This window comes from Suncus etruscus, chromosome 9, assembly GCF_024139225.1.
Source record: "Suncus etruscus isolate mSunEtr1 chromosome 9, mSunEtr1.pri.cur, whole genome shotgun sequence".
Taxonomy (NCBI): domain Eukaryota; kingdom Metazoa; phylum Chordata; class Mammalia; order Eulipotyphla; family Soricidae; genus Suncus; species Suncus etruscus.
In genome coordinates this window covers 6,682,397-6,707,657 of record NC_064856.1, presented here as the reverse complement: position 1 = coordinate 6,707,657, position 25,261 = coordinate 6,682,397, and the positions used below count along the sequence as shown (strand labels likewise).

At 45.9% G+C, this 25,261-nt stretch overlaps 2 protein-coding genes across 2 annotated transcripts in view; both read right to left on the bottom strand.

The window, feature by feature from the left end:
• The window catches only part of TMEM230 (transmembrane protein 230), a 768,807-nt gene that overhangs the window by 418,030 nt on the left and 325,516 nt on the right, over nucleotides 1-25,261 (bottom strand). The window lies entirely within an intron of this gene.
• Nucleotides 605-25,261, bottom strand: part of RASSF2 (Ras association domain family member 2) — a 53,009-nt gene continuing 28,352 nt past the window's right edge. Inside the window, exons 4-12 of the mRNA XM_049779467.1 lie at nucleotides 22,940-23,015; nucleotides 16,901-17,052; nucleotides 14,089-14,177; nucleotides 10,560-10,720; nucleotides 9,949-10,050; nucleotides 7,397-7,448; nucleotides 6,485-6,606; nucleotides 3,355-3,452; nucleotides 605-902 (exon numbers count right to left, since the gene is read on the bottom strand). Of these exons, the coding sequence (XP_049635424.1) occupies nucleotides 833-902; nucleotides 3,355-3,452; nucleotides 6,485-6,606; nucleotides 7,397-7,448; nucleotides 9,949-10,050; nucleotides 10,560-10,720; nucleotides 14,089-14,177; nucleotides 16,901-17,052; nucleotides 22,940-23,015 (922 nt within the window). The 3' untranslated portion in view covers nucleotides 605-832. The remainder of the gene's footprint in view (nucleotides 903-3,354; nucleotides 3,453-6,484; nucleotides 6,607-7,396; nucleotides 7,449-9,948; nucleotides 10,051-10,559; nucleotides 10,721-14,088; nucleotides 14,178-16,900; nucleotides 17,053-22,939; nucleotides 23,016-25,261) is intronic.

Below are 25,261 nucleotides of genomic sequence, written 5' to 3'. Positions count from 1 at the left end.
TCTGCAGGAGCCCAGATGGGTCCCTAAGTGGTATGACACTTTGGCTACCAGCCTAGAACAAGGCCACAGGCCAGCTAGTGCTGTGAGGAAGCTAGTGAGGGCTTGTCTCAGGGTCCTACCTTCAACTCAAGGAGGCACCAGAGTTGGGGGCACAAAACCTGGCATGGAGAACAAAACTTCAAAAGGTAGCCTAAAGGAGACTGGACGTGGTCCCCACACATTCTCATCACATATGCCTTCGTCTTCTTGTGAAACCAAGTTTCAGCGTAAGAACCTCAGGGCTCTGGCACTGGCTCCAAAGGCCTAAGCTAACCACTGTGTTCATTGACAAGTATCTCCCATGGACCCATCCTGCTAGCTTCAAAGAGACCCCTTCACTGCATAGAGACATCACAAAAGGTGAGCTGCTCCAGTGGCCTTCTCCTATGAAACATAGGCAGAGAGATACAGGGGACTGCTCCTTGACACTCAAGGGAAGGGAATCTTTGCTTTAACCAAACCGCCCAAAATCAGTAATGACCCCCAGAAGCAGCACATCTAGCAGCCTTTGTGCTGGTTACTTGGCATTTCATCGTCTGTGGTATACACAAGTGCAGACGTGTGTGCAGTACACAAACACACTCACACGTTTTAGGTCCTTCTTATAAAAAAAAAATCGAGTCTTGTAAAGTTCTGTAAGTGCAAAGTTGGAAGAAAGGAATCTAGGCTTCCGCCCGCTGATTTCAAGGCAGACAGCGAGCTAAAGACAATTTCACTGAAGCACAGTACTCAGCACCCTGTGGATTTTTCTCCAGTGACACTTGTGTGGCTCTGGATCCCTTCTTCTGTTGGCTCAGATGGATTCTGGGGTCTCGGCTATCTCCTCCAACCTCTGCCGAATCATCAGCCTGAGCACCGTGTACCTGGGGACAGAAATAACTTAAGAGTATGGCACAGAAGGGCCCATCCTGACAATGAATGCTGGAAATGATCACTTTGGACAAAAACTAGGAGCTGAAAGGAGGTCAAGAGATAGACATCAGACCCCTTCATTGGCAGTATGCAAATTATGGTGTGAAGGGAAAAAATAAGTGCGGAACAGGGAGGAGAGAGTAGAAAAGTGCCAAAGAGGCAACTTGGGAGGGAGGTGGGAAAGAAACTGGGGACATTGGTGGCAGTAAGTGTACTGTTGAAGTGTACAATGTTAGAACAATGCATGACTGAAACTAAACTACCAACAACTTTGTAACTGCTTATTTCATGGTGAGAAGAAAGGGAGGGAGGGAGGAAAGTATATGAAAGAAAAGGAAAATTAAAAAAAGAAAAGAAGAAAAAGAATAAAGCTGGGGCCAGAGTGATAGCAAAGGGGGGGGGACTTTTGCCTCACACACAATCAACCTGGGTTAGATCCCTGGCATCCCATATGCTCCCCTAAGCCAGAAGCTATTTCTGAGATCAGAGCCAGGAGTAACCCCTGAGGCCATCGAGTGTGGCCCAAAACAACAACAAAAACAAACAAACAAACAAGCTTCAGCTATGAAGAAAACAATGCATCCCATGAATACTCATATCCATGCAGGCCACCTGTCTGTCCCATCTCTGGGCATCTCTCATGGCCAATCCTTTGGACACTGTTCTGCTCTGTACACCATCTCCACAAATGGATGAACAGAGCTGCAGAGACCAAATCCTACCTCTGATCACAGAGTATGGTAAAAGAGGAAGGATAAGGCAGTGAAAGAATGATCACCTTGAATGAGTAAGTACACTGAGTACACACACTGCTTTAGCATGTTATGAGCATCTTATGAGCAGAATAATCTAGATCACAGGATATGCCACTATTGGACCATTTGCCTATAAAGGCAACTTCATATGGTTCTGCCTCATTGCAGCACCTGCCTTAAAACTGAATGTGGGGGCCAGGTGCAAGTGTGGTGTGTTGGCAAGTGATGTTTGATGTTTCACCTCCTATCCCGAGCAAGGGCCATTCAGATATAGAAGCTGGCATCGAGGATAACCTTGATAATCAAGGGGTTTTGTTTTGTTTTATTGGGTTTTTGTTTGTTTATTTTTGGCTCACACCCAACAGCACTCAGGGGTTACTCCTGACTCTGCACTCAGAAATAACTCCTGGCAGGCTCAAAGAACCATGTGGGATGCCAAGAATCGGACCACCATCTGTTCTGGGTTGGCCAAATGCAAGGCAAATGTTCTACCGCTGTGCTATCTCTCTGGCCCTAAATTCAAAGTTGACATGGCACCAAAAATAAATGATATTGTAGCATCTGGTACAAGCTGAATGTTCACTAATGGAATCTGGCTTTTCTAGTCATGATCGCCTCTACAGAAAACATAGCTTTGACTTTTACCTATTGTGTTGAAAAAAATTAAAATTAGCCAATCAGTCTATCATATCCATGAAATACAATCTACTGGGCCCGGAGAGATAGCACAACGGCGTTTGCCTTGCAAGCAGCCGATCCAGGACCAAAGGTGGTTGGTTCGAAGCCCGGTGTCCCATAGGGTCCCCCGTGCCTGCCAGGAGCTATTTCTGAGCAGACAGCCAGGAGTAACCCCTGAGCATCGCTGGGTGTGGCCCAAAAACAAAAAAAAAATTTACTTTAGGAATAAATAAGCCAAACACAAACACACACACACACACACACACACACACACACACACACGTAAAATTCTTCCCAGAGACAAACACCAATTTGGTTTGGTTTGGTTTGATTTTGGGGCCACACCTGGCAGTGCTCCCTGGCTCTGTGCTCAGGAAACACTCCTGGCAGGCTTTGAGACTATATGCAATGCTGGGGTTTGAAACTGGGTTGGTCACATGCAAGGCAAGCACCCTACCCACTGTACTATCACTCTAACCCCCCAGAAAAGGACTTTTAAATCAAAGTCACCTTCTAAGTAGAAATACTCAACAAAGGGGCCAGAGCAATAGTACATTGAGTAAGACGCTTGCCTTGCATATGGCTGACCCAGGTTGGATCCCCAGGAGCCCATATGGTTCCCCAAGATTGCCAGGTGTGATCCCTGAGTGCAGAGCTAGGAGCACTTCCAGGTATACTCTCCTCTCACCACCACCCTAAAGAAGCTCAACAAGGGAAGAAGGAAAGCCTCAGAGGTCAGGGGGTTTCTACTTTCCCTGCTCACAAGATCTTCTGGAAATTCCCCCAGGACATTTTTCTGTCCTTTCCAAGAGATGACAATGCAAGAAGCAAAGACCACTCTGCTGTGGGATACAGACTCTGAAGAAGGACTTGAGACCCAGGTTGGCCACAGTTTTGCCATCCTATAAGGTACCGCCTCCACCCACACCCCAGAGGAACCCCACAGGGACCCACAACAGTGGGAGTTTACTTGCGCATCAGCTTCTTCACTTCCCGATCTTCTTCCTCTTGGAGCTTCTGAATGAAGCTTTTAAGAACTGGCATCTCAAACTTGATATACTGGGCCACCTGCAGAGGAAGCAGAAATCTCTCTGGGCTGTGCTACAATCTCCCAGAAGGATCCCAGGACCTTCTGGCATCGCTCTCATGTCAGGTACAAAGCCGTGGGAAATCTACTCTGCACTAATCCAGGATTTTCTCAAAAGCAGAAGCCAAGCCTCCTTATTCTCAAGGCAGGGAGGGAGCCAGCAATGAGCACACCTGCTAACTCCTAAGTCTGGCTCTTGTCCTCAGTCCAAGACAAAGAATGCTAAACCTGGACAAGAGCTTTCTCTTGAGCCCGGAACCCACAATATTCAAATCATTGTTGTTTCTCTCCTAAGAAACCATGGCTCAAAATGATGATTGAACTTTCAAGTTTCAAACAGGCCTCCAGGCTTAGAGAGACATTTGCCTTGTAAGCAGTCAACCTGGGTTCAATCCCCAGAATCCCCTATGATTACCCCAGCACCTCCAGGACTGAACCCTGAGTGCAGTGGAGTGTGGACCAAAACGAAGAAGGGGGAGGGGAGGGAGGGAGGGGTGGAAGGAGGGAAGGATGGAAGGAGGGAGAGAGAGGGAACGAGGGAGGGAGAGGGAGGAAGAGAGGAAAGGAAGGAGGAAGGAAGGAAGGAAGGAAGGAAGGAAGGAAGGAAGGAAGGAAGGAAGGAAGGAAGGAAGGAAGGAAGGAAGGAAGGAAGGAGGAGGAGGGAGGGAGGGAGGGAGGGAGGGAGGGAGGGAGGGAGGAAGGGAGGGAGGGAGGGAGGGAGGGAGAGAGGGAGGGAGGAAGGAAGGAAGGAAGGGGAGGAAGAAAGAGGGAGGGAGGGAGAGAGGGAGGAAGAAAGGGAGGGAGGGAGGGAGGGAAGAAAGAAGGAAAGAAGGGAGAGGGAGAGGGAGAGGGAGGAAGGAAGAAAGAAGGAAAGAAGGAAGGGAGAGAGGGAGGGAGGAAGGAAGGAAAAAAGGAAGGAAGGAAGGAAGGAAGGAAGGAAGGAAGGAAGGAAGGAAGGAAGGAAGGAAGGAAGGAAGGAAGGAAGGAATGGAGGGAGGGATGGAGGGAAGGAGGGAGGGAGGGAGAAAGGAAGAAAGGGAGAATGGAAGGGAGGAAAAGAGGGAGGAAGGGAAGAAACAGAAAAATTCCAAAGGAAAAAAGAAAGATTCCAAAAGAAAGAAAAGTTCCAAAACCATGGCTTAGCATGATGATTTGCCTTTCAAGTCTCAAGCAGGCCTCCAAAACATGTACTTGCCTCTGAGGGAGGCTCCTTGAGAGCTAAGGGTAAGCAAGCGCCACCCTACTCTATCTACTCTTCTCCAAGGTTCCATCTATTTCTTCATCCTGTTCCTGTTGGATTTGGCTGTGACTTGCTTTGGTCAATGGGGTGAGTCCTGGTCTTTAGCCAATTAAATGGAAATTGCATCACTCCTACAGTGATATGTCATATCTGAGTAGATGCTTTCAATGGATTTAATGAGGGTTGGTCTGGGTTTTTTTATTCTAACCACCAGCAAAAAAAAAAAAATGTTCCCAGACGTCTAGACCTTGACCCCTGATCCTGGCTCTCAGAAAGAGACAGAAGGAAGACCAGAACTCACACACACACCCCAGCCTCAAGCACAGCTGCTTTCATTTGTTTGTTTGTTTGTTTGTTTGCTTGTTTTGGGGCCACACCCGTGACACTCAGGGATTACTCCTGGCTATGTGCTCAGAAATTGTCCCTGGCTTGGGGGATCATATAGGATGCCAGGGATCGAAGTCTGTCCTGGGTCAACTGCATGCAAGGCAAGCGTCCTACCACTGCACATCTGTTGGGAACTGACTTGTTTGAGGACATTTTGCGGTTCTTTCTGCCATAGCCCAGCTTTTCACCTAAAAGCAATATGCAGTCTTGCTGCAAATTTTTGAGCTAAGAGAAAAGAATGTGCAGCTGCAGGACATAATTTAGCTCTAAGCCCGGAGGAGAGTAAAAACTGCCTGGTACAGTTATCAGAAACTAGGCCCCATTCCGTAAGACCACATTCCGGAGTGAATTAGGCTGTTTTCAATAAGTATATGCTACATTGTCTGTTCAAGATCACTGAGACAAGCACATCTTGCACCATTTCCTGATAGTCAAGCAATTAGGAATGCAGCTAGAAGGACACTAAAAGTTTCCATTGAAACAGCACGTTCAGCATAGCTTGAAGGTCATCCAGCCCCCTAGCCCACTGTCCACTTCGCGCCAAAAGTATGATTGACAGCACCTTTGTACTGCCCCCTTCTCCTTCACTATAAAAGAAGGAGTTGTATTTCAATAAACGCCTTTGAGCAGTGAAATATTGTCTTAGGCCATTTATTATTAACCTCTCTTAAATTTCTTACAGTGTGGTTGTGCTTCTACTCAGCAAAATAGAAGTGCGGTCGTCTGAGAAGCCTTCCCAGCTAATTCCTGCTGGCCGGGCCCCCCTGGGGGGCTTCTGGACCCTGCACACATCACTGTACCAGTCCGGCCCCAAGCACAGCTGTTTTTATAAGTCTGCAGAAACCCCAGCACAATAGCAAACATTTGCTATTATCCCTAACTAAAAAGTACAAAAGTAGGAGTAAACTTATCTCACAATAGGGCCTAAGTGATTGTGCCTTGCAGGCAGCCAACCTGGGTTTGATCCCTGGTACCGCATAATCACCAGGAGTGCTCCCTGAGTGCTCCTGAGTATAGAACCAGGAGTAAGTCCTGAGGACCACCAGGTCAAAAACCAAAACTAAAACTAAAAAATAATTTATCTTACACTGCTGAAGTCTTGGAATGGCTGAAGATAAGAGATTGTAAAATCCTGGCCTGTTGGAAAGGGTACTGGATGTGCTCTATCCCTCCTCTTTTGTGTCTGAGCATCCTTCCAGACATTCTTATGGGGTACACCCTCATCCCAACCTCTGCATTCATTCTCCTGGCCCCAAAGTCGCTATTGCTACAAGGAGCCTCAGGATTGCAGGAAGGTTGACACAAGGGTCCAGAAACATCTCAGTTACTTGGCCCCTATCCCACCCCATCTCCTGAAGACAGAGCCCTGACCAGAAGAACACTCACGTCATAGGTGACTTCTTCCACCTGGTCCTTCTCCATGAGGAACACCTTAGAAACCTGCTCACAGGGGCCCTGGAGGATCCGGGCGATCAGCGGGTAATCGGTGTTCTTCAGCTTCTGTTTCTCTGGGAACACACAGTCAAGGGCAGCCTTGAGTCTAGCCTTGTTCACCCTGCATGAGTTGGCTAACTTGGGGCCCAAAGTGCCCGACACCTCAAGAGTTTTGACCAGAGACTATTTTCTTATTCAGTGACCTAAGGGGCTTTTGGGTCAGGGAACACACTCAGTAGTGCTCAGTGCTTACTCCTGGCTCTTCACTTAGGAATCATTCCTGATGAACTCAGGGGATATATGGGATGCTAGGAATCAAACCCAGCTCAGCTGTATGCAAGGCAAGTACAGTTCTAACCCATTGTACTATCACTCTGGTACCCTAGAGAGGCTTAAAATCTATGGTTCTCTCCCATCACCCCAATGCCATCATCATGCCTCATTCCTTTTGGTAAAGAAATATCTTTCTTCTGTGCCAAGTTATTTTGTGAAGAAGCTGTTAGGTTATAAGAATTCTTGAGCAAGCCTTTATGACATTCTTGGATAAATAAAGTCTTGGAGATGAAGAGCCTTTAAAAGTTTCCAAGACCCCATGGACAATTGAAAGAGACAGAAAATACTTTTTCTGTTCTATCCTATTTTTGTTCTTTGGGCCACATCTGTTGTGTAGGGGTTATTTCCGGCTCTGCACTCAGGAATAACTCCTGGTAGACTGGGATGCTGGGGATTGAACCTGGGTCTGTTGTATGCAAAGCAAGTGTCCTACACCCTACACTATCTCTCTGGGTCCCTGAAGAGGACATTTTTAACCCACTGTTTTGAGAGAATAAACCATTCCAAGTGCACAATATTCTTGAGACTTACCACCGCTGGTGTGAACCACGTACAAGGCAAATTCTTCTGCTGAATTCTCAATCTGAATCAGAAGCCAAAAATACTTGCTGAAAGCATGTGCTTGTACATCCTAACTTTGAACCCTTTCCTTTTGTTTTTGTTTCTTTCTTTGGATTTTTTTTTTGTTTTAGACCACACCTGTCTGTGCCTAGGGCTTAATCCTAGCTATATATTTAAGGATCACTCCTGGTGAGATTCAGGGGACCATTTGTGATTGTCAGGGATGAAACTAAAGTTGTACCTATGCAGGGCAATTGCCCTATCCACTGTATTCTTGCCTAGACACCTCTTTCCCTTGTTTACACTGCAGAACTGAGTTTTAGGATAATTTAAGAGGAAGACCATTTATCAAAAGCCTGTAGACAAGATGAAGAAATGTAACAGGCAACTAACTTGAAAATAAAATAACAGCTAGGAAGAGAGTACAGGGATTAGGACACAAGCTTTGTTCCACATTATCCCCACTAGTTTGGGCCTGATAGTCATTGGCACTGCAAGGTCCAAGCAACACCAGATCCTCAGATCAGGCACTGAATTACCAGCCTGGCTGACTTAGGATCACAGGCAGTGGACCCTGGAATTCCTGTATAACACTTATAAGGTCAAAAATATTAAAAAAATATTAGATCCGGAACAATATCACAGTGAATAGGGTGTTTGCCTTACACATGGCCAACCTGGGATTGATCCCCGGCATCCCATAAGGTCCTCTGAGCCTTCCAGGAATGATTTCTGAGTGTAGAGTTAAGAGTAATGCCTGAGCAATGCCTGGTGTGGCCCACAAACAAAACAAAAAAACTTAATTTAAAATAACAATAATGGAAAATAAGCTAGTATTTGCTGCTATGTGCCAAGATTAGTTCTACCTACTTCTGTATTTTCCCACATCTAATACCCAGGGCCACCCCAGAATAAAGACTGGTAGTCTGGTCTGGGCTGAAAACTTTGAGGACTTTTCAGAATAGGTGGGGGCAAATTCCCCTTTTCTACCTCAGACACAGTAGCCCAGAGCTACACCTGACACTCTGACAGAAATGGCCCAGTTCCACAACTTAACCTTATCAAACTGCCAAGCCACCTAACTTGTTCCAGATCTATCAGTCCTGGACCGTGTGGACACCTCAAAATGTCAGAATAGTGTCAATCACTTTGACCACAACCAATCTATTGGAAAAGTTATATAGAAGACCACCACGCTCAGAGAGCCCAAAAAGTAACACAAAAGGCTCAACTTGTACCAATCACAGCCCAATAATCCTTAGCCACTAAGTCCATGGAGAGATAGAACCATTATTTCAAACTGACCCTTGTTGATCTAGGTTTTAATAATTCCAGCTGCCTTTGTGTTACAACAAACAATTTGAAGTCAATTTGTTTGTGTCTTCAAGGGGGTACGCAGGGGTGTTGGGAAACAGGGGACACTGGTGGCGAGACTGGTATTTGAACATTTAATGTCCTAAACAACTGTGTTATGTACAACTTGGTGAATCACAGTGATACAATAAAACAGATTGAAATTGAAAAAATAAAGAGAAAAGAATGCTTCACTTTCCTGCACTATAGACAGGGAAGCAAATTTGCAAGGACTCAAATTATATGTTCAACTCATCCAAGCAGCAGCGAGGAGAAGGCATGAAGCCTAGGGTGTTCCTATAGGCCACGAGACAACACAGAACTAAAATGAAAATGAGAATCCCTGGTCTCCATAGGGCTGGAATGATAGCACAGCAGGTTGGGCATTTGCCTGTACATTGTTGACTAGGGTTTGATCCCCAGCATCCCTAATGTCCCATCGAATCTCCCAGGAGTAATTTCTGAATGCAGAGTCAGGAGTAACCCCTGAGCACCACTGAGTGTGGCCCAAAAACAAAGAAAAAAATGAATCCCAAAAGACTCCTGAAGGGGATCATAGAGATAGCTCAGTGAGTTGAGTACAAGCTCTGCAGCAAGTGACCACAGAGCACAGAGCCAGCGTAGCCCCTGAGCACCGCTAACCAAACCAAAGACTTCTGTAGGGATGGTGGAAACTAGAGCAAGTTTCTGAGAACACACATGCGCTGCCATTGCCACACATCCAGTCGTCATGGTTGGTTTCACAGGGTTCTACTATATTCCTCTACCCACTCTGTACTCGGGACCCCAAAACCATAAGCACGAAAGTCCTGAGGGATGATGCTACTCACTCTGTGGCCTGTTTCTTGGGGTGTGGGTGAGCGACACCTGGCAGTGCCCAAGGGTGTTTACCAGCTCTGTGCATAGGAGTGACCCCTGGAGGTGCTAGGTGAGAGGAGAACCACCTGTGGCACAGCCAGCACCTTACTACCTCCTGCACTATCTCTCTAATCCCTCTAGTGTTTTGTTCAAAGACCTGCCTCTGGTGGGGACTCACTGTCCTAAAGCTCCCAGTCATACTGTCTCAACCAAAGCAAGAGCTAAGCACTCCCAAACCCTCTGAGTCACCCCCCATACACTTCCCTGAGTCCCCCCAGGACACCCTCCCGGGGCCAGGGAGAGGAACATGCCTTGAATTTGTTGAGCAGCAGCTTAAGGACCTGTGGGGTGCTCATGGTACTGTTGATGCGCACGTTGGTGACGGAGCCATATGCAGGCGTGAACACAGATGTCTGTAAGACAGATGCAGTGAGAAGTCTGAGGAGCCTGGACCACCTGGGGTGCTGCAGCCTAGACCCTGAGACCCCCGTTGAGGGATGTGCCCCATGGGGCAGGAATGGAGAGGACTAGTGGGACAGGAAAGGGGTGGGTATCTATAAACAGCCTCTTAGCTATACACTTATTCCTAGGACCGACTCATGGGGGACTTGGGGGGTCAGCAAGCATCCCACCACTCCACCTCAGGGACAGCCAGCCTTCAGCTTGTGCAGGGACAGGGGTCAGAAAATGAAGGCTGTCTGTTGGGGTCCTCTCTCCCATACCTGGAGGCAGGTTGCTCAGATGTCCTTCGTCCTTTCCAGAGCCCACACACCTACAGCTTGTCCAAACCTCCCAAAGAAACCTCAAGGCTGGCCAGATTACATTGGGATTCCCAGATATTATTGACTCAGAAGTGCTGTGGCCCAGAAAGGGGTCTGAATACCCCCCAAGTTTCTCCCATCCTCTCCCCCAAGCCCTGTACCTTGTGGTTGTAATAATGGCCATTGATGGAGAAGCGGTGGCGTCTGATTCGACGCTGGTCACTGGGAGTCCTCACATTGCCCCGGCGACGCACCCCCACATCACTGCGTGTGCGCATCAGCTGCGGGGTGTCTTCCTGCACCGGCTTCAGGCCCCTGGAGTCTAGGAAGGAGAAGGGAGAGGATTCTGTCTTCCTGGCCCTAGGGGTACGGGAGCACCCTCAGGGTTAATGTTGCAACACCTGTGGTCTCCCCCCAAACACAGGTGTCTGAGGAAAACAGGACTCCCTACTAGGGGTGCATATTTACAGAGACACATCCAAGGAAGGATGCTTAGCACAGGCCTGAGAGCCAGGGCAAGGTCAAGCCCTGACCTCTCTACTGCTCGCTTTAAAATGGGGAGGGAGGACTGGAGCCATGGCACAGTGGGTAGGACATTTGCTTTGCATATGATCAACTCAGGATCTATCCCCAGCATCCCATATGGTCCCCCAAACCTGCCAGAAGTAAGTTCTGAGTGCAGAGCCAGAAGTAACCCCTGAGCACCACTGGGTATGGCCAATATATATATATATATATATATATATATATATATATATATATATATATATATATATATATATATATTAATGGGGAGAGATTTGGAGAGACAATACAACATTGGCCTTGCATGTGGCCAACCTGGGTCCAATCCTAGGTTCCCCATATGGTCCCCAAACCCAAGCCAGAAGTGATCCCAGAGCAGAGTCCAGAGTAAGCTCTGAGGAGCCAGAGTGATAGCACAGCGGATAGGGCCCTTGCCTTGCACGCCTACTCATGTTCGATCCCTCGGATTCCCATATGGTCCCCAAGCCAGAGACAATTTCTGAGTGCATAGCCAGGAGTAACCCCTGAGCGTCACCGGGTGTGGCCCCAAAACAAAACAAAAAGAGATTGTTATGAGGATTAAGTGAGTTCATTCCTATGAAGCACTTGGAACAGTGCCTGGCATGGGATAAACAAGATCTAAGAACTTTCAAGATTTTGAAAACTGCCAGTACCACCCCATCTCAAAAATACACTTGGAAATCTCAAAGCCAACAACTCTGCTGAAAAGAACTCTGAAGACACTAACAAAATGGCATGTGTTCTAATGAGGTCACTCATCACAGCCTTGCCTGTCACAAAAGAGAAGAAATAACTTTGCAGCCTAGCAAAAGGGAGCGGGGAGCCACATCATCATTTTTCCATATGGTGACTACAGCCCTGTAGCCAGGGTGCAAATGAGCTTTCTGGGGCTTGTATGGAACAATCATCACGACAAACTGACAGAAAGAGTGATGTAAAAAAATATTATAGCACATAAAGAGGAAGAAAAGAAAATGACATACAGCCCCAAAAAAATATTAGCATCTTTGGGTTTATATTGGTGCTCACTGCCTTTCTTGTACAAAAGTACTTTGTGCAAGGACCTCAGCCCCCTAACCTGTAGCATCTTATTGAGGTTACGGATGGGGTAGAAGCCAAAGAGAAAGCTCCATTTGAGGAGGACCAACAGCAAGGAGATGAGTGGGTCCCTCACCCAGATTCCAGCCCAGAAACCAAAGGCTTTTCTACCCCAGATGACCTAAGAAGCCTACTACAGAAGATGGAGGAGAAGATAGAGAATTCAAGCTCAGCCAAGCCCAACTGAGAAGCTACTTTACAACCTCCGGCAACTTTCTTCTACATTAATCTCTCAATCCTATTTGCATCAGTCACTCACTGACTGATGTGTTCTACCTGTATAGATCTTAATGCTAGTCTTTTGTTCTATGCCTTACTGTAACCAGATAATTACGTTTTCAACTTTAGTGTTTTAATATTAGTTTGCTTGTTCAGGGAAATGCATAATGTCGTTGGATTTTTTTTTTTTGTTTTGTTTTGTTTTTTTGTTTTTGGGCCATACCTGGTGACGCTCAGAGGTTACTCCTGGCTATGCGCTCAGAAGTCGCTCCTGGCTTGGGGGACCATATAGGACGCCGGGGGATCGAACCACAGTCCATCCAAGGCTAGCGCAGGCAAGGCAGGCACCTTACCTCTAGCGCCACTGCCTGGCCCCAATGTCGTTAGTTTTTTACCGGTCTCAACTACCCGGTCAGGAATGTTTCCCAATTGCTGTGATGCTTGCGTATATTAAGTATCAACCTATTCCCAATTATGTCGGCAAAAATGTTCTAATGTCTTTGCCCACAGAAGTCGATGGAAAAGGAATTTGGATACCATCGACTCTTGTTACAGTGCTCTTTGTAAGAATGTTTTAGCAAACTTCTTTTCAGATTGTATACATATCTGTATAAATGTTCTTGTGATTTTGTTTAGGAAAGTTATGGAAAAGAACTTGGATGTTCTAGACTCGTATTACAGTGCTCAGTGTAAGAATGTTTAAGAATTTTCTGATTAAGTGTACATGCAGAGAGGTTCTAATGTTTATGTTCAGAGAAATCCATAAAAAATTGTGATATGGATAAGACAAAGATATGGAAAAATCTGATTGCTTTGAGAATGATGTATACAATCTAACTTTTGACACTTTTACAGCCAACTTTAATTGTGCCTATACAAAATAACAACCACTTTTATAAGTTCTGATCTGGGATTCCAGCCTCTGGTGGAAAAAAGTAGAACAAAACTTTCGTAACCTTTCTCTTTTTTTTTTGAACAGAAAGGGTGGATCTGTACAATGACATCCAGCTACTGACCAAAAACAATGGTGTTCCCCCAATTTCCTCTTTCCTTTTCACTCAGCCCTTTGATATATAAAAATCCACCTGGATCTTGCTCCACCCTCCCTGACCCAGTAAATTACTTCTGAGAAAACACAAAGAGCAGTTTGTCTTTGTCTTACTCAGGCAGCAACACCATGAGGAGAAAAGCAAACTGACTCCATGAGTCTTTCCTGACTAGCTTATTTTATTAATTCTTCACAGTTAACCTACCTGCAGACCCATCCACCTGTGTGGAAAAGCACATATGTGGGGTGATTTCACATGTGGAATTTGTTTTAAAACTACCTTATACTCATGCATGCCTGAAGGCATACCAAAGAACACACAATCTATTGTTTGTTCCAAAGAAACAAAATTTTCAAAGGGAACTTAATATACACATATGGATTGTGGGTTGGGGACATCTAACTCAGGGCCTCACACTTGCAAGCAGGTGTGTTTTATTTTATTTTATCTTTGGTTTTCCGGTCACACTTGGCAGTGCTCAGGCATTACTCCTGGTCTGTGCTCAGAAATCACTAGCGGCAGGTTCAGGGGATCATATGGGATGCTGGGAATCAAATCCAAACCAGTCGCTTGCAAGACGACCACTGTGTTATCGCTCAGGCTACAGCAAGCAGGTCTGCTTTTAATCACTGAGACCGACCATCAGGTGTTAAAGTGTCTTCTTTGTAATTCCTTTAAATTTTGAACCATGTGAGTTTTATATATTGAGTGAATAAATAACAGAGGACATGTAGGCCATCCGTCTTCACAGAGCTGGTTCCTACTATGGGGCTTATACCTGTGGGGCTTGACTTCTCCTCGTTCTCTGCTGGGACGTCCACCTCTGAGATCTGAATATTGGGCATGGTGAGGGGCTTCAGGATGGTACTGGGGAAGAGAAGACAAAGAGAAAGGCTGAGTCAGCCCCTGGGGGTTGGGGGAGGCTGCACTTCCAGCCCACTTCACTCCTGCAAGGAGTGCTCCACTGATTCCAGCTGTGGCCACTATATATATATATATATATATATATATATATATATATATATATATATATATATATATATACATACATACATATATATACACATACATATATATGTATGTATATATATACATATATATGTTCTGATGGGGTCATATATATATATATATGACCCCAAGGAAGTGGGGGGTCCCACTGGGCTGCCCTGGCTCCTCTTTTGAGCACTGGGCAGGGTGGGGCTCCAGAGGAGAAATGCTCATTTACCACATCTGCAGGATACCATCCCCCTCCCCAACTCAACAAATCCAGGGTGAACCAGAGCAAAACAGAAAACCAAGAGCTGTGGCATGTCTGCTAAGCTGGGTTGATTCTAGAGTTAATGTGGAAATGCCTAATGGTGACCATTCATTTCTCAGGCTGAGATCCCTGCTCCAACCATTTCTGCCAAATGAACAGCTCAAATCAATTCTGACATCCAAAAGGACTATAAAAGCAATTGATTGAGTTGTGGGTCAGGGCAGTGCTGGAAGAGGCACAGGGGACAGTGAGCTCAGGAGGTAAGGACAAAATTTTCAGCCATATTGGAAATGCAGTGGCCATAGTCAGTCTCAGCTAATGGGTTTCTTGGCAAATACAAGTTAAAAGGACACACATTCAACATCCAAGGAGGAGAATTCTATTAAGCTAGTTCATGAAAAGATCATGAGGACCAGTGCAGAGAAGATTTAGAGATGGGGATGTCAATTTTCAGAGAAGGCACTTGAAAGTGGGAAATCTGTAAGCCAGAGAGATGATGGAAGTCAGTAGGGTGCTTGCCTTGCATGCACATACCCAACCAGGGTTGGGTATCTATCACTGGCTATGGCCCACAAAGACCTCTCAGGAGTGATCCTGAGCACAGAGCCAGAAATAAGCCCTAAGTACCACCAAAAATTCTTCCCAAAATTTGCCCAAATTCCACACAAAAATTTTTTTCTCCAAAATTAAAGAAAGTGGGAAATCTAAAAGAACTTTCTATAGTGGGATGAGGAGGAGAAGGAAGAGGAGGAGAGGAGGAGGAAGGGGAAAAGGAGGAGGAAGAAAAGGAGGAGGAGAAGGAGGAAGAGAAGGCGAGCATATGGAGCCCAGTATCAGCAGAAGGGAAGATTAGGAAAGAGGCTCAGTCAGCAGATTGGGCTCAGCAACTTTCCTAACACAGTGGCACAGGCACCCACTTTATTCCCAGCAGCCACGCGGAAAACTCATCACACCATCCTTTCCCTTCAAGGAGATGCAGGTTTCAGGAACCAACCATAGACCCAATTGTAGCCACAAAGCAGAGAGAGGAAACCAGTAAGATTGGGTGAAAGGCCTTTTGGAGGCTAAGCCAAAGGCTAGAGGGTTGACTGGAATTTCAACAGTCATCTCTCTTTGGGAATGCCATGTTCCATGGCAGGGTTTGGGGGCTGCAGAAAAGGCTTGATCCCTTGAAATCAGTAGCATGAAACATGCTAAGTGAACAACAGGAGTCTGGAGCTAACAATCCATATCCAATGTGGTGGGTGGAGGCATCTCTCCTTGGATCCCCTGGGAAAGCAGAGCACTCTAGGGCTGGGCCACAGAATTGGTTCCTCTCCAGTTGGAAGAGAGAGGTTTGGCGGGGGTGTTTAATACAATGTTTAGAGTGGCCAACAAAAGCGGGCTGGGCTCTCCTCTAAAACATTCCCTGTGGTTTGGACCATGGGCAGCACACCCAGGCTCCGGTTCCCAGACAGTGTTGGGATAAGAAGTTTTTAATGTTCAGGGAATAGTGATGTGCAGGGGAACCCGGTGAGAGAGATAAAAGTCTCACACTATGCAAGCAGCCATTCATTTGGCAGTAAGGAAAGGTGAAAAACAGGCTTGGCCTTTATGACCTTTCAATGGAAACAGAGGACAGAAGCTTCCAGAAGCCTGATCATCACATGCTCTTCCTGTCCTCCTGCCAACTTCCAGCTCCTGGCTGACCCCACTTGGCTGATGCAGAACTAACATTCCTTTCCCTCTTTCTCAATCCCCCAAGACACAGAGAGCTGAATCAAAGTCCTCTGCTTCAAGTCTGGGATTATTTGGAAGAAGGGGCCCTAGCTCGGAGGGTCCTGGGTCCCAGTGTACCTTACCACAACACCATCTGCAAGCAATACCTAGCCCAATTCCCCCATTCTTCCCTGGGAGTGGGATATTCTCTAGGCAGGAAAACTTGTTGTTTTGGGGCCACACCCAGCAGCACTCATGGGTTACTCCTGGTTCTGCACTCAGAAATCACTCCTGACAGTATTGAGGGGACCATATGGGATGCCAGGAATTGAACCTAGGTTGGTCGAGTGCAAGGCAAGTACCCGGCCCACTGTATTATCTCTCTGTCCCTAAGCAGGATAAGTCTTGGATTTCCCTTTTTGGACTCCCCCACCTTGCTCTGTCACAGTGACTCTGGTGATAGGCACAAAAATGATGTGACACTAACAGTGAATACGGAGGCCCTTTCTCCATACACCAAGAAGAGCCAGGCATGAGCACCAAGATCAAGGTTGGCTGGAGAAAGGTTAAAGTTGATTTTTTTAAGAATGCACAAAAGCTGGGACAGCCCCTTGGCCCATCTCCCCATACTCACCCCTGTGCTCCCAAATTGCAGCCTGAGTGCCAGGAAGAGGAGGAAGGAGGCGGGCGAATGCGCTCATGGTCATCCTGCATCTGGAGACGGATGGGCCGGCGAAGTCCCCAGGATATATTTAATAGCCCCTCCACGATGAACTCATCCTCCTCCTGCCCACAGAGCAATGGGGAGTGCTAAATTAGGACAAGTTCCTAATCACCCCCATTACCCCCCATCAACACCACAGATGCCATCATCCCCTGGGGGTCAACTTTGTGACATACACCTGCTGAGCACATCCAAGTTATAGCCACAGGGTGGAGAGCAGCCACACCCCAGATCTGAGATGTGCCCCCAATACCCTGAAGCTGACCTCATAGGCCAGCCCCAAAGTTACCATAAACTGCAAATACACATGTGCCATTTTGAATGCCATTACTATCTCTCTAGACTGAGATAGTACAGTGTGGAAGGTACTTGTCTTGCCTAAGGCAAACCCAGGAAAGGGAAGGAAGGGAAGGAGGGAGGGAGGGAGGGAGAAGGGAAGGAAGGAAAGAAAGGAAGGAAGGAAGGAAGGAAGGAAGGAAGGAAGGAAGGAAGGAAGAAAGAAAGAAAGAAAGAAAGAAAGAAAGAAAGAAAGAAAGAAAGAAAGAAAGAAAGAAAGAAAGAAAGAAAGAAAGAAAGAAAGAAAGAAAGAAAGAAAGAAAGAAAGAAAGAAAGAAAAGAGAGAGAGAAAGAAAGAAAGAGAGAGAGAAAGAAAGAAAGAAAGAAAGAAAGAAAGAAAGAAAGAAAGAAAGAAAGAAAGAAAGAAAGAAAGAAAGAAAGAAAGAAAGAAAGAAAGAAAGAAAGAAAGAAAGAAAGAAAGAAAGAAAGAAAGGAAGGAAGGAAGGAAGGAAGAAAGGAAGGAAGGAAGGAAGGAAGGAGGGAAGGAAGGAGGGGAGGAAGGGAGGGAGGAAGGAAGGAAGGAAGGAAGGAAGGAAGGAAGGAAGGAAGGAAGGAAGGAAGGAAGGAAGGAAGGAGGGGAGGAGGGGAGGAAGGGAGGAGGGGCCAGATAGCATGGAGGTAAGGTCATCAGTTCGAATCCCAGCATCCCATATGGTCTCCCGAGCCTGCCAGGAGCAATTTCTGAGTATGAAGCCAGGAGTAACCCCTGAGAGCTGCCGGTGTGACCCAAAATAAACAAAACAAACAGAAGGAAGAAAGGAAGGAAGGAAGGAAGGAAGGAAGGAAGGAAGGAAGGAAGGAAGGAAGGAAGGAAGGAAGGAAGGAAGGAAGGAAGGAAGGAAGGAAAGTATTTTTTATTTTGTGAATTTTTAAATAGGAGAAAAACATGCTAGAATTTATAGAGTGTGATGTTATAATATAGTTCAAAAGGCAAACAATGGGGCTGGAGAGATTAGTACAGAGGTGAAGGTACTTGCTTTGCATGAAGTTCAATAACCTACACCACATATGGATTCCTGAGTACTGCCAGGAGTGATCCTTGAACACACAGCAAGGAGTAAGCCCTGAGCACTGCCAGGTGTGGCCCAACTTCCCACCTTCTGAAATTTATCTTTTTTTTTTTTTTTTGGTTTTTGGGCCACAGCCAGTAACGCTCAGGGGTTACTCCTGGCTATGTGCTCAGAAGTTGCTCCTGGCTTGGGGGACCATATGGGACACCGGGGGATCGAACCGCGGTCTGTCCAAGGCTAGCGCAGGCAAGGCAGGCACCTTACCTTTAGCGCCACCGCCCGGGCCCCTGAAATTTATCTTTAGACTAATGACTTTTAAGAAAGAAGACTCCATCTCTTGTTGCTAATAGAAACAAAAACTAAACTCTTGAGTTAATTTCTTCGCCATACTCTACTGTGGAAAGTGATGTGTCTTTGGCTCTGTGTTTAGCAAACTGACCTGCCAGTGGGAGGAAATTCAAAGCTTCATTCCCCATGTTTATGCTGTAAAATACGACCTAGCAGATTCACTGTCACCTTAAAGAGGGTGTCAGAGAAAGAAGGGTGTTCAATGATCTTGATTTAGGATGTGCCACCACATAATTCAGATTTCTTGAGGGGGCGGGTGGAGGTGACAGTGCTCTAGGAATTATGTATGCAGTGCTGGGTCAGAAACTTGGGTTCCAGCAAGCAAAGCCAGAACTCCAGCCCTCAATCATACTCCTTCATCACACAACTTCCCAGAGTCTAGAAAGAGCTAGTGGGCTACATTGCAACTCACTGAGCTGTCATCTGTAAATAATTCCTGCAAAAAACCCCAAATTTACACTCCCAGGCTGCTGACTGATGAGAAGTTAAATGTGAAATCTTTTAAGGGTATTAACATTAGCATTCATCACATTTGTGACTGTGAATCTCTTTATTATCCAGCATTTAAATAATTTATTCTATAGGCCGATCCCCAGAAAAGTACTGGGGCTAAGTACTATTTTTGTAATAGATTCACTGAATCAATCACACTGAAACCATCTTTAGGTGAGAAAGCAAGATTGAATTATTTAATTTCAAGATGGATCACAACTAGGTAATCACCTGTCATTGTGATCAGGACAGGGCTATAAAGCATTTTTTATAGTTTTTCAGGCCATGTAGAACTTGTGGGACAAAGAAGAGAAGGACAAAAGAATGGAATTTCTGTTTGTTATATCATGACAAACACTGAGGTACACTGGTACATTGAGGGGCAAGAGGGGCACAACACAGAACTTAAAGGGGGGGCCTCATTGCTGAGAATCTCTGTAGTGAATACATTCTATTTGGGGCCCTGTATAAACATTTGTTAATCTTCTAATTGTTTCAGTGACTTTCTCTCCTTTCTGCCTCGGTAACAGGTGGATTTGGATCCTTTTGTTGTTCTGTTCAGCTTTATGACTTACGATCTACTCATCTCTGCCCAGTTCCTAAAATGAGTCTCTTAGAGATCCTACCTCTGGGTGCCTCTTAGGTTACCTATGCTTATGTTTAACATACCTGTGTATGTTTCTAACTTTCCTACATGCTAACGAAACACCAAGATAAGGCATTTCTTCATTCAAAGCAGTTTACGGGGAGCAGAGCAAAAGTACCGTTCCACCCTGACATATCTTACCAATCTCACTAATGTCAGCCCTCCATTTGTACAAGCTTTGAGGATAATGTCTAAAAAGGTCCAGCCCCGGGCCCGGAGAGATAGCACAGCGGCGTTTGCCTTGCAAGCAGCCGATCCAGGACCAAAGGTGGTTGGTTCGAATCCCGGTGTCCCATATGGTCCCCCGTGCCTGCCAGGAGCTATTTCTGAGCAGACAGCCAGGAGTAACCCCTGAGCACCGCTGGGTGTGGCCCAAAAACCAAAAAAAAAAAAAAAAAAAAAAAAAAAAAAGGTCCAGCCCCCTTCCCAGAGTTTTGGTTTTTGAAACAAATCTGTGAGGGGGCGCTCACCCTGCATTGTTTAGCATTTACTCATAGCTGTGGGCTCAGGGTCACTGATTGTACACCCCGAATCTTATATGGTGTGATCAAAACAAGGCTGGCCACATACAAGGTAAATACCTTATCTACTGCATTACCTCTCCAAGCCCCTATGAACCAGAATGTCTGGGCAGGATTGTCAGACCTAGGACATGCCCATGTCTTCAGGCCCAGCCTGTTGATACTAATGACATCTGTTCCTGAATAACAAGTCCAAAATCATTCTTAGAGAAAGGGAGAAGACAGGAGAAGACTGAAGCAACTTTGGGACATTAGTGAGAAGGGAAGACTGCATTTAAGAACAGGCTATATGCTCCATAGACTCATTTTTTATTTTCAAAAGAGATGTAAATCAAGCCACAAAAAATCATGAACATACTGGCCTTGGGAGCCAGAGAGACAGCATGGAGGTAAGGTGTTTGCTTTGCATGCAAAAGGACGGTATTTGGAATCCCGGCATCCCATATGGTCGTCTGAGCCTGCCAGGAGTGATTTCTGAGTGTAGAGCCAGGAGTAACCCCTGAGAGCTGCTGGATGTGACCCCAAAGCATACAAACAAACAAAATAAAATCATGGGCATATTAATCTCATAGCTGAAAACTGGGGCAGGCCAAGATAACTGCCCTGCCAAAGTCTCAACAGCTGCACTCACAACCCACAACTGCTGCTTTGTTAATAGCCCAGCTTCACAGCTTTACCACTGATCTCTGCAGAGACATCTAACCAATCATACTTCCAGGTATGCCAGTATTTGGGCTGAGAACTCTAGAGTCTGTTTGGAATGAATGTAGGCAGTTTTCCCTCCACACCCCATCACCCTTTCATATTTCTGGAAGCCCTGAAAGCCACAGACATCCCAAAGCTGCTGCCAATCCACAAAACCTAGATTTCTTTGACTGAGTGGCTCCATATGTGGCCACACAACACTTCCAAATAATTTTGGAGATACCCTAGTAGGAATGTACCAAATTAGAAGTCAACATAGCATAGAAGCCATCTAAGGTTACAATCAAAACCAATAACACAAAACATATTAATTGGCAACTACACTTTAGTAAATCCTCAGAAAATGACTTAGGGACCCCATTGTGAGATATAATAATTTTCACACATTTTCTTTTGCTTAATTTTTTAGATAGTTCTATTACTATTTAACTGTAGCAAACAATATGAAGTAAATTATTATGTGCCTTCCAAGGGGGCAGGCTTGGGAGTAGATGGGAATCCAGTGTTAGTGGTGGGAATGATAGGTGGTAGGATTGGTGTAGGAACATGAAATGGCAGAAACATCTGTATTATGAACAACCATGTAAACCATCATGTTTAAATAAAGTGATTAAAATTTTAAAGTAAAAGCTCTTAGGCTGGAATTGTATTTGTTTTTGTGGAGGAATCTTGGGTTTGGGGAGACCTCACCTAGAGGTGCTCAGGGCTTACTCCTGGCTCTGCACTCAGGAATCATTCCTAGTAGTGCTTGGTGGACCATAGGGGGTGCCTGGAATCAAACCTGAATTGGCCGTGTTGCAAGGCAAAAATTTTACCCACTGTACTATTGCTCTGGACCCTCTAATTACACTTTAAACCCATGATTGTAGGAAAGAATAACTCAAAATAAGACTTGACCTGAGTGGTTAAAGGACAAAGAAAAGGCCACCACATCCCTCACTCTGTCCATAGTTAAACTGCCTCAGTAGCTGAAATTTCATCATTAGCTATCCCTTTCTATGGATTAAATCACCATGGTTCCATACCCTGAAAAATGAACCTACACACACCTTCTTATCAGTCAGGAACACTTGAGTATAACTTACTCTACTGGGCTTCTCTATAAGTCAACATCTATCTGATAATAGGCCTCACAGACATGGATACAGAGCTCGCTCCTCCAGCCTGCGTTATCCCTATCTCTTGCTTTCTGGCCTCTGTATTTCTTTGCTTGCTCATTTCCACTCTTGAGAAACCTGTACACTTCTCTTCCACACACACATCTTTCTAAATAAGTTCCAATAGAAACTATGAGTGAAGGGAAGAAAAGAAGGAAAGAAGGATAGAAGAGAGAGAGGGAGGGAAGTAGGAAGGAAGGAAAGAAAGAAGGAAGGAAGGGAAGGAAGGAAGGAAAGAAGGAAGGAAGGGAAGGGAGGGAGGGAAGGAAGGAAGGAAGGAAGGAAGGAAGGAAGGAAGGAAGGAAGGAAGGAAGGAAGGAAGGAAGGAAGGAAGGAAGGAAGGAAGGAAGGAAGGAAGGAAGGAAGGAAGGAAGGAAGACAATAAAGAATAAACTTAGATTCAGATGGGAGTAGGGCAGAGAGACAGATCAGAAAGGGCATTTCAAGAAGGCACCCTCAGATGGATGCCAGGGGATCGAACCTTGGTCTGTCCTAGGTTAGCATGTGCAAGGCAAATGCCCTACCACCTGTGTCACTGCTCCTGCCCCAGCAGTTCATCATTTTAAAGAACAGAATCAGACTAGGTGTCTTCTTCCAGAAAACTCCAGGGAATTCTGCTAATATCATGCATGAGAGACCACTCACCACAGCAGATACCAGTGAAATGGGGATAAAAATCACAATCTGCACCTGTACGGAGCCTCTTTCAATCACCTGGAACTCCTTGTTCTTACCTCACGGTGTCGGAGCTGCAAATTCTGCCCTTCATAATACAAGTTATAGGTCTTCAGATGCAAGAGAAGTTCATTCCTGGGAGCAGTTGGGAGGGAATACAAGTAACATTCTTAACAGAAGCCACTTCAAATGTGGTTGTTCCCTCTTTTCCCTGGACCAACCCTCAGTTGGTCCACATGTGTTTGTCCACATGTGTTTGTCCATGAGCTCTGCCCCACCCCCCATCACTGATTTTTCCAGGATCAAGTTCATGAATAAACCCAAGCTAGGGCCAGTGTAATAGCACAGCAAGAGGGCATTTGCCTTGCACACACGGATGACCCAGGAGAACCTAGGTTTGATCTCTGGCATCGCATATGGTCTCCTGAGCCTGCCAGGAATGATTTCTGAATGCAGAGCCAGGAGTAATCCCTGAGTGCTGCCAGTGTGACCCAAACATCAAATAAATAAACAAACAAACACAAGTCTATACAAAGGCCAAAAAGATAGTGCGGTGGATAGGACTCTTTTTTTTTTTTTTTTTTTTTTTTTGGTTTTTGGGCCACACCCGTTTGACGCTCAGGGGTTACTCCTGGCTATGTGCTCAGAAATCGCCCCTGGCTTGGGGGAACCATATGGGACGCCGGGGGATCGAACCGCTGTCCGTTCCTTGGCTAGCGCTTGTAAGGCAGGCACCTTACCTCCAGCGCCACCGCCCGGCCCTGGATAGGACTCTTGCCTTGCACAAGATCAACCCAGGTTCAATCCTCCGCATCCCATATGGTTACTGCGCCTATCAGGAGTGATTCCTGCGTGCCAAGACAACAGTAGCCCTTGATCACCACTGAATGTGGCCCAGAAAACTAAACACACATACACATATATACAAACACACACACGTATACACACACACATTCACTACCAGTCTAGAACACCAATGGGAAAAAAAGCAACCCCAGAAAGTGGGGCAGAAGTGGTCTCCAGTGCTTCCCAAACTCAAGTTCAATAGGGTGGCCTAAGCCAGTTGGCTTTCCAAAGGAAATACACTTCAGCCCACAGAAGGGCTTCTCTAGGGCCCGGAGAGATAGCACAGTGGCGTTTGCCTTGCAAGCAGCCGATCCAGGACCAAAGGTGGTTGGTTCGAATCCCGGTGTCCCATATGGTCCCCCGTGCCTGCCAGGAGCTATTTCTGAGCAGACAGCCAGGAGTAACCCCTGAGCACCGCCGGGTGTGGCCCAAAAAACAAAAAACAAAAAAAAAAAGGAAAGGCCAACAAATACAGCTTCAGGGGTGCTCAGAAATTCTATAGCATTGTAGAAGGGACAGTTCTAGAGTCAGAGCTATAGTTCAGCAGGTAGGGTGCTTGCCTTGCACACGGTCAACCAGGGCTTGAGCCCTGGCACCCCATATAGTCAACAGAGTATCACGGAGAGTAATTCCTGAATGCAGAGCCAGAAGTAATCCCTGAGCACTGCCCTGTGTGGTCCAAAATAAAAAACAATGAAGGTGAACCAACAGGTCTGGGTTCTACAACTTATGTTTCATAGACATGAGCTGCTTGTGAGTTTAAAAAAAACAAAAAAAAAACTTTTTTTTTGTGAGTTTAAAAGCTTTCCTCCATGGTGGAACGGATATATGATGGCAGCAGTTGTCACTCAAAGAAACATTCTTGTAGCACTGTGAATAGGAGAAAGCTGCAAAGTAGCCCCTGAATGTCACAGGTGTGTGGAGCAAAAGAAATCAAACACAAAAGGGTACTTCATACATGATCCCACTTACACAGTACTTCAGGATGGGTGTTAGAATTCAGGGTAATAGTCTACTCTGAGGAGAAATTAATAGAATGGACATGGGGGTAAGAGACTTTGGGCTCTACCCAGAATACTCTCTTCTAGGTGTTTCCAAACTTTAATTTTATTTCACTTTTTAAAAAATTGGGGGAAGGGGCAGAACAGTAGCACACCAAGTAGGGAGTTTGCCTTGCACTCAGTTGACCCTGTTTGATCTCCAGTATCCCATATGGTTCTCGGGCCCATCAGGAGTGATTTCAAGCGCAGAGCCAGGAGTAACCTCTGAATAGTGCCAGGTGTGGCCCAAAAACAAACAAACAAATTTGAAGGTCAGAGAGATAGTACAGGTGTTAAGGCATTTGCCATGTTTGTAGTGGACCCTAGTTCAATCCCTGGCACCATATATGCTTCCCTGAGTCCCAGCAGGAGAAACTCTTGAGTACCACCAAGTGTAGCCCAAAAGCCCCTCACACTATTTTGAAGGTGTTTGGGGGGTCCACACCCAGAGATGCCTGACCTGCATCAGGGATCACTCCTGGTGGTGCTGTGGCT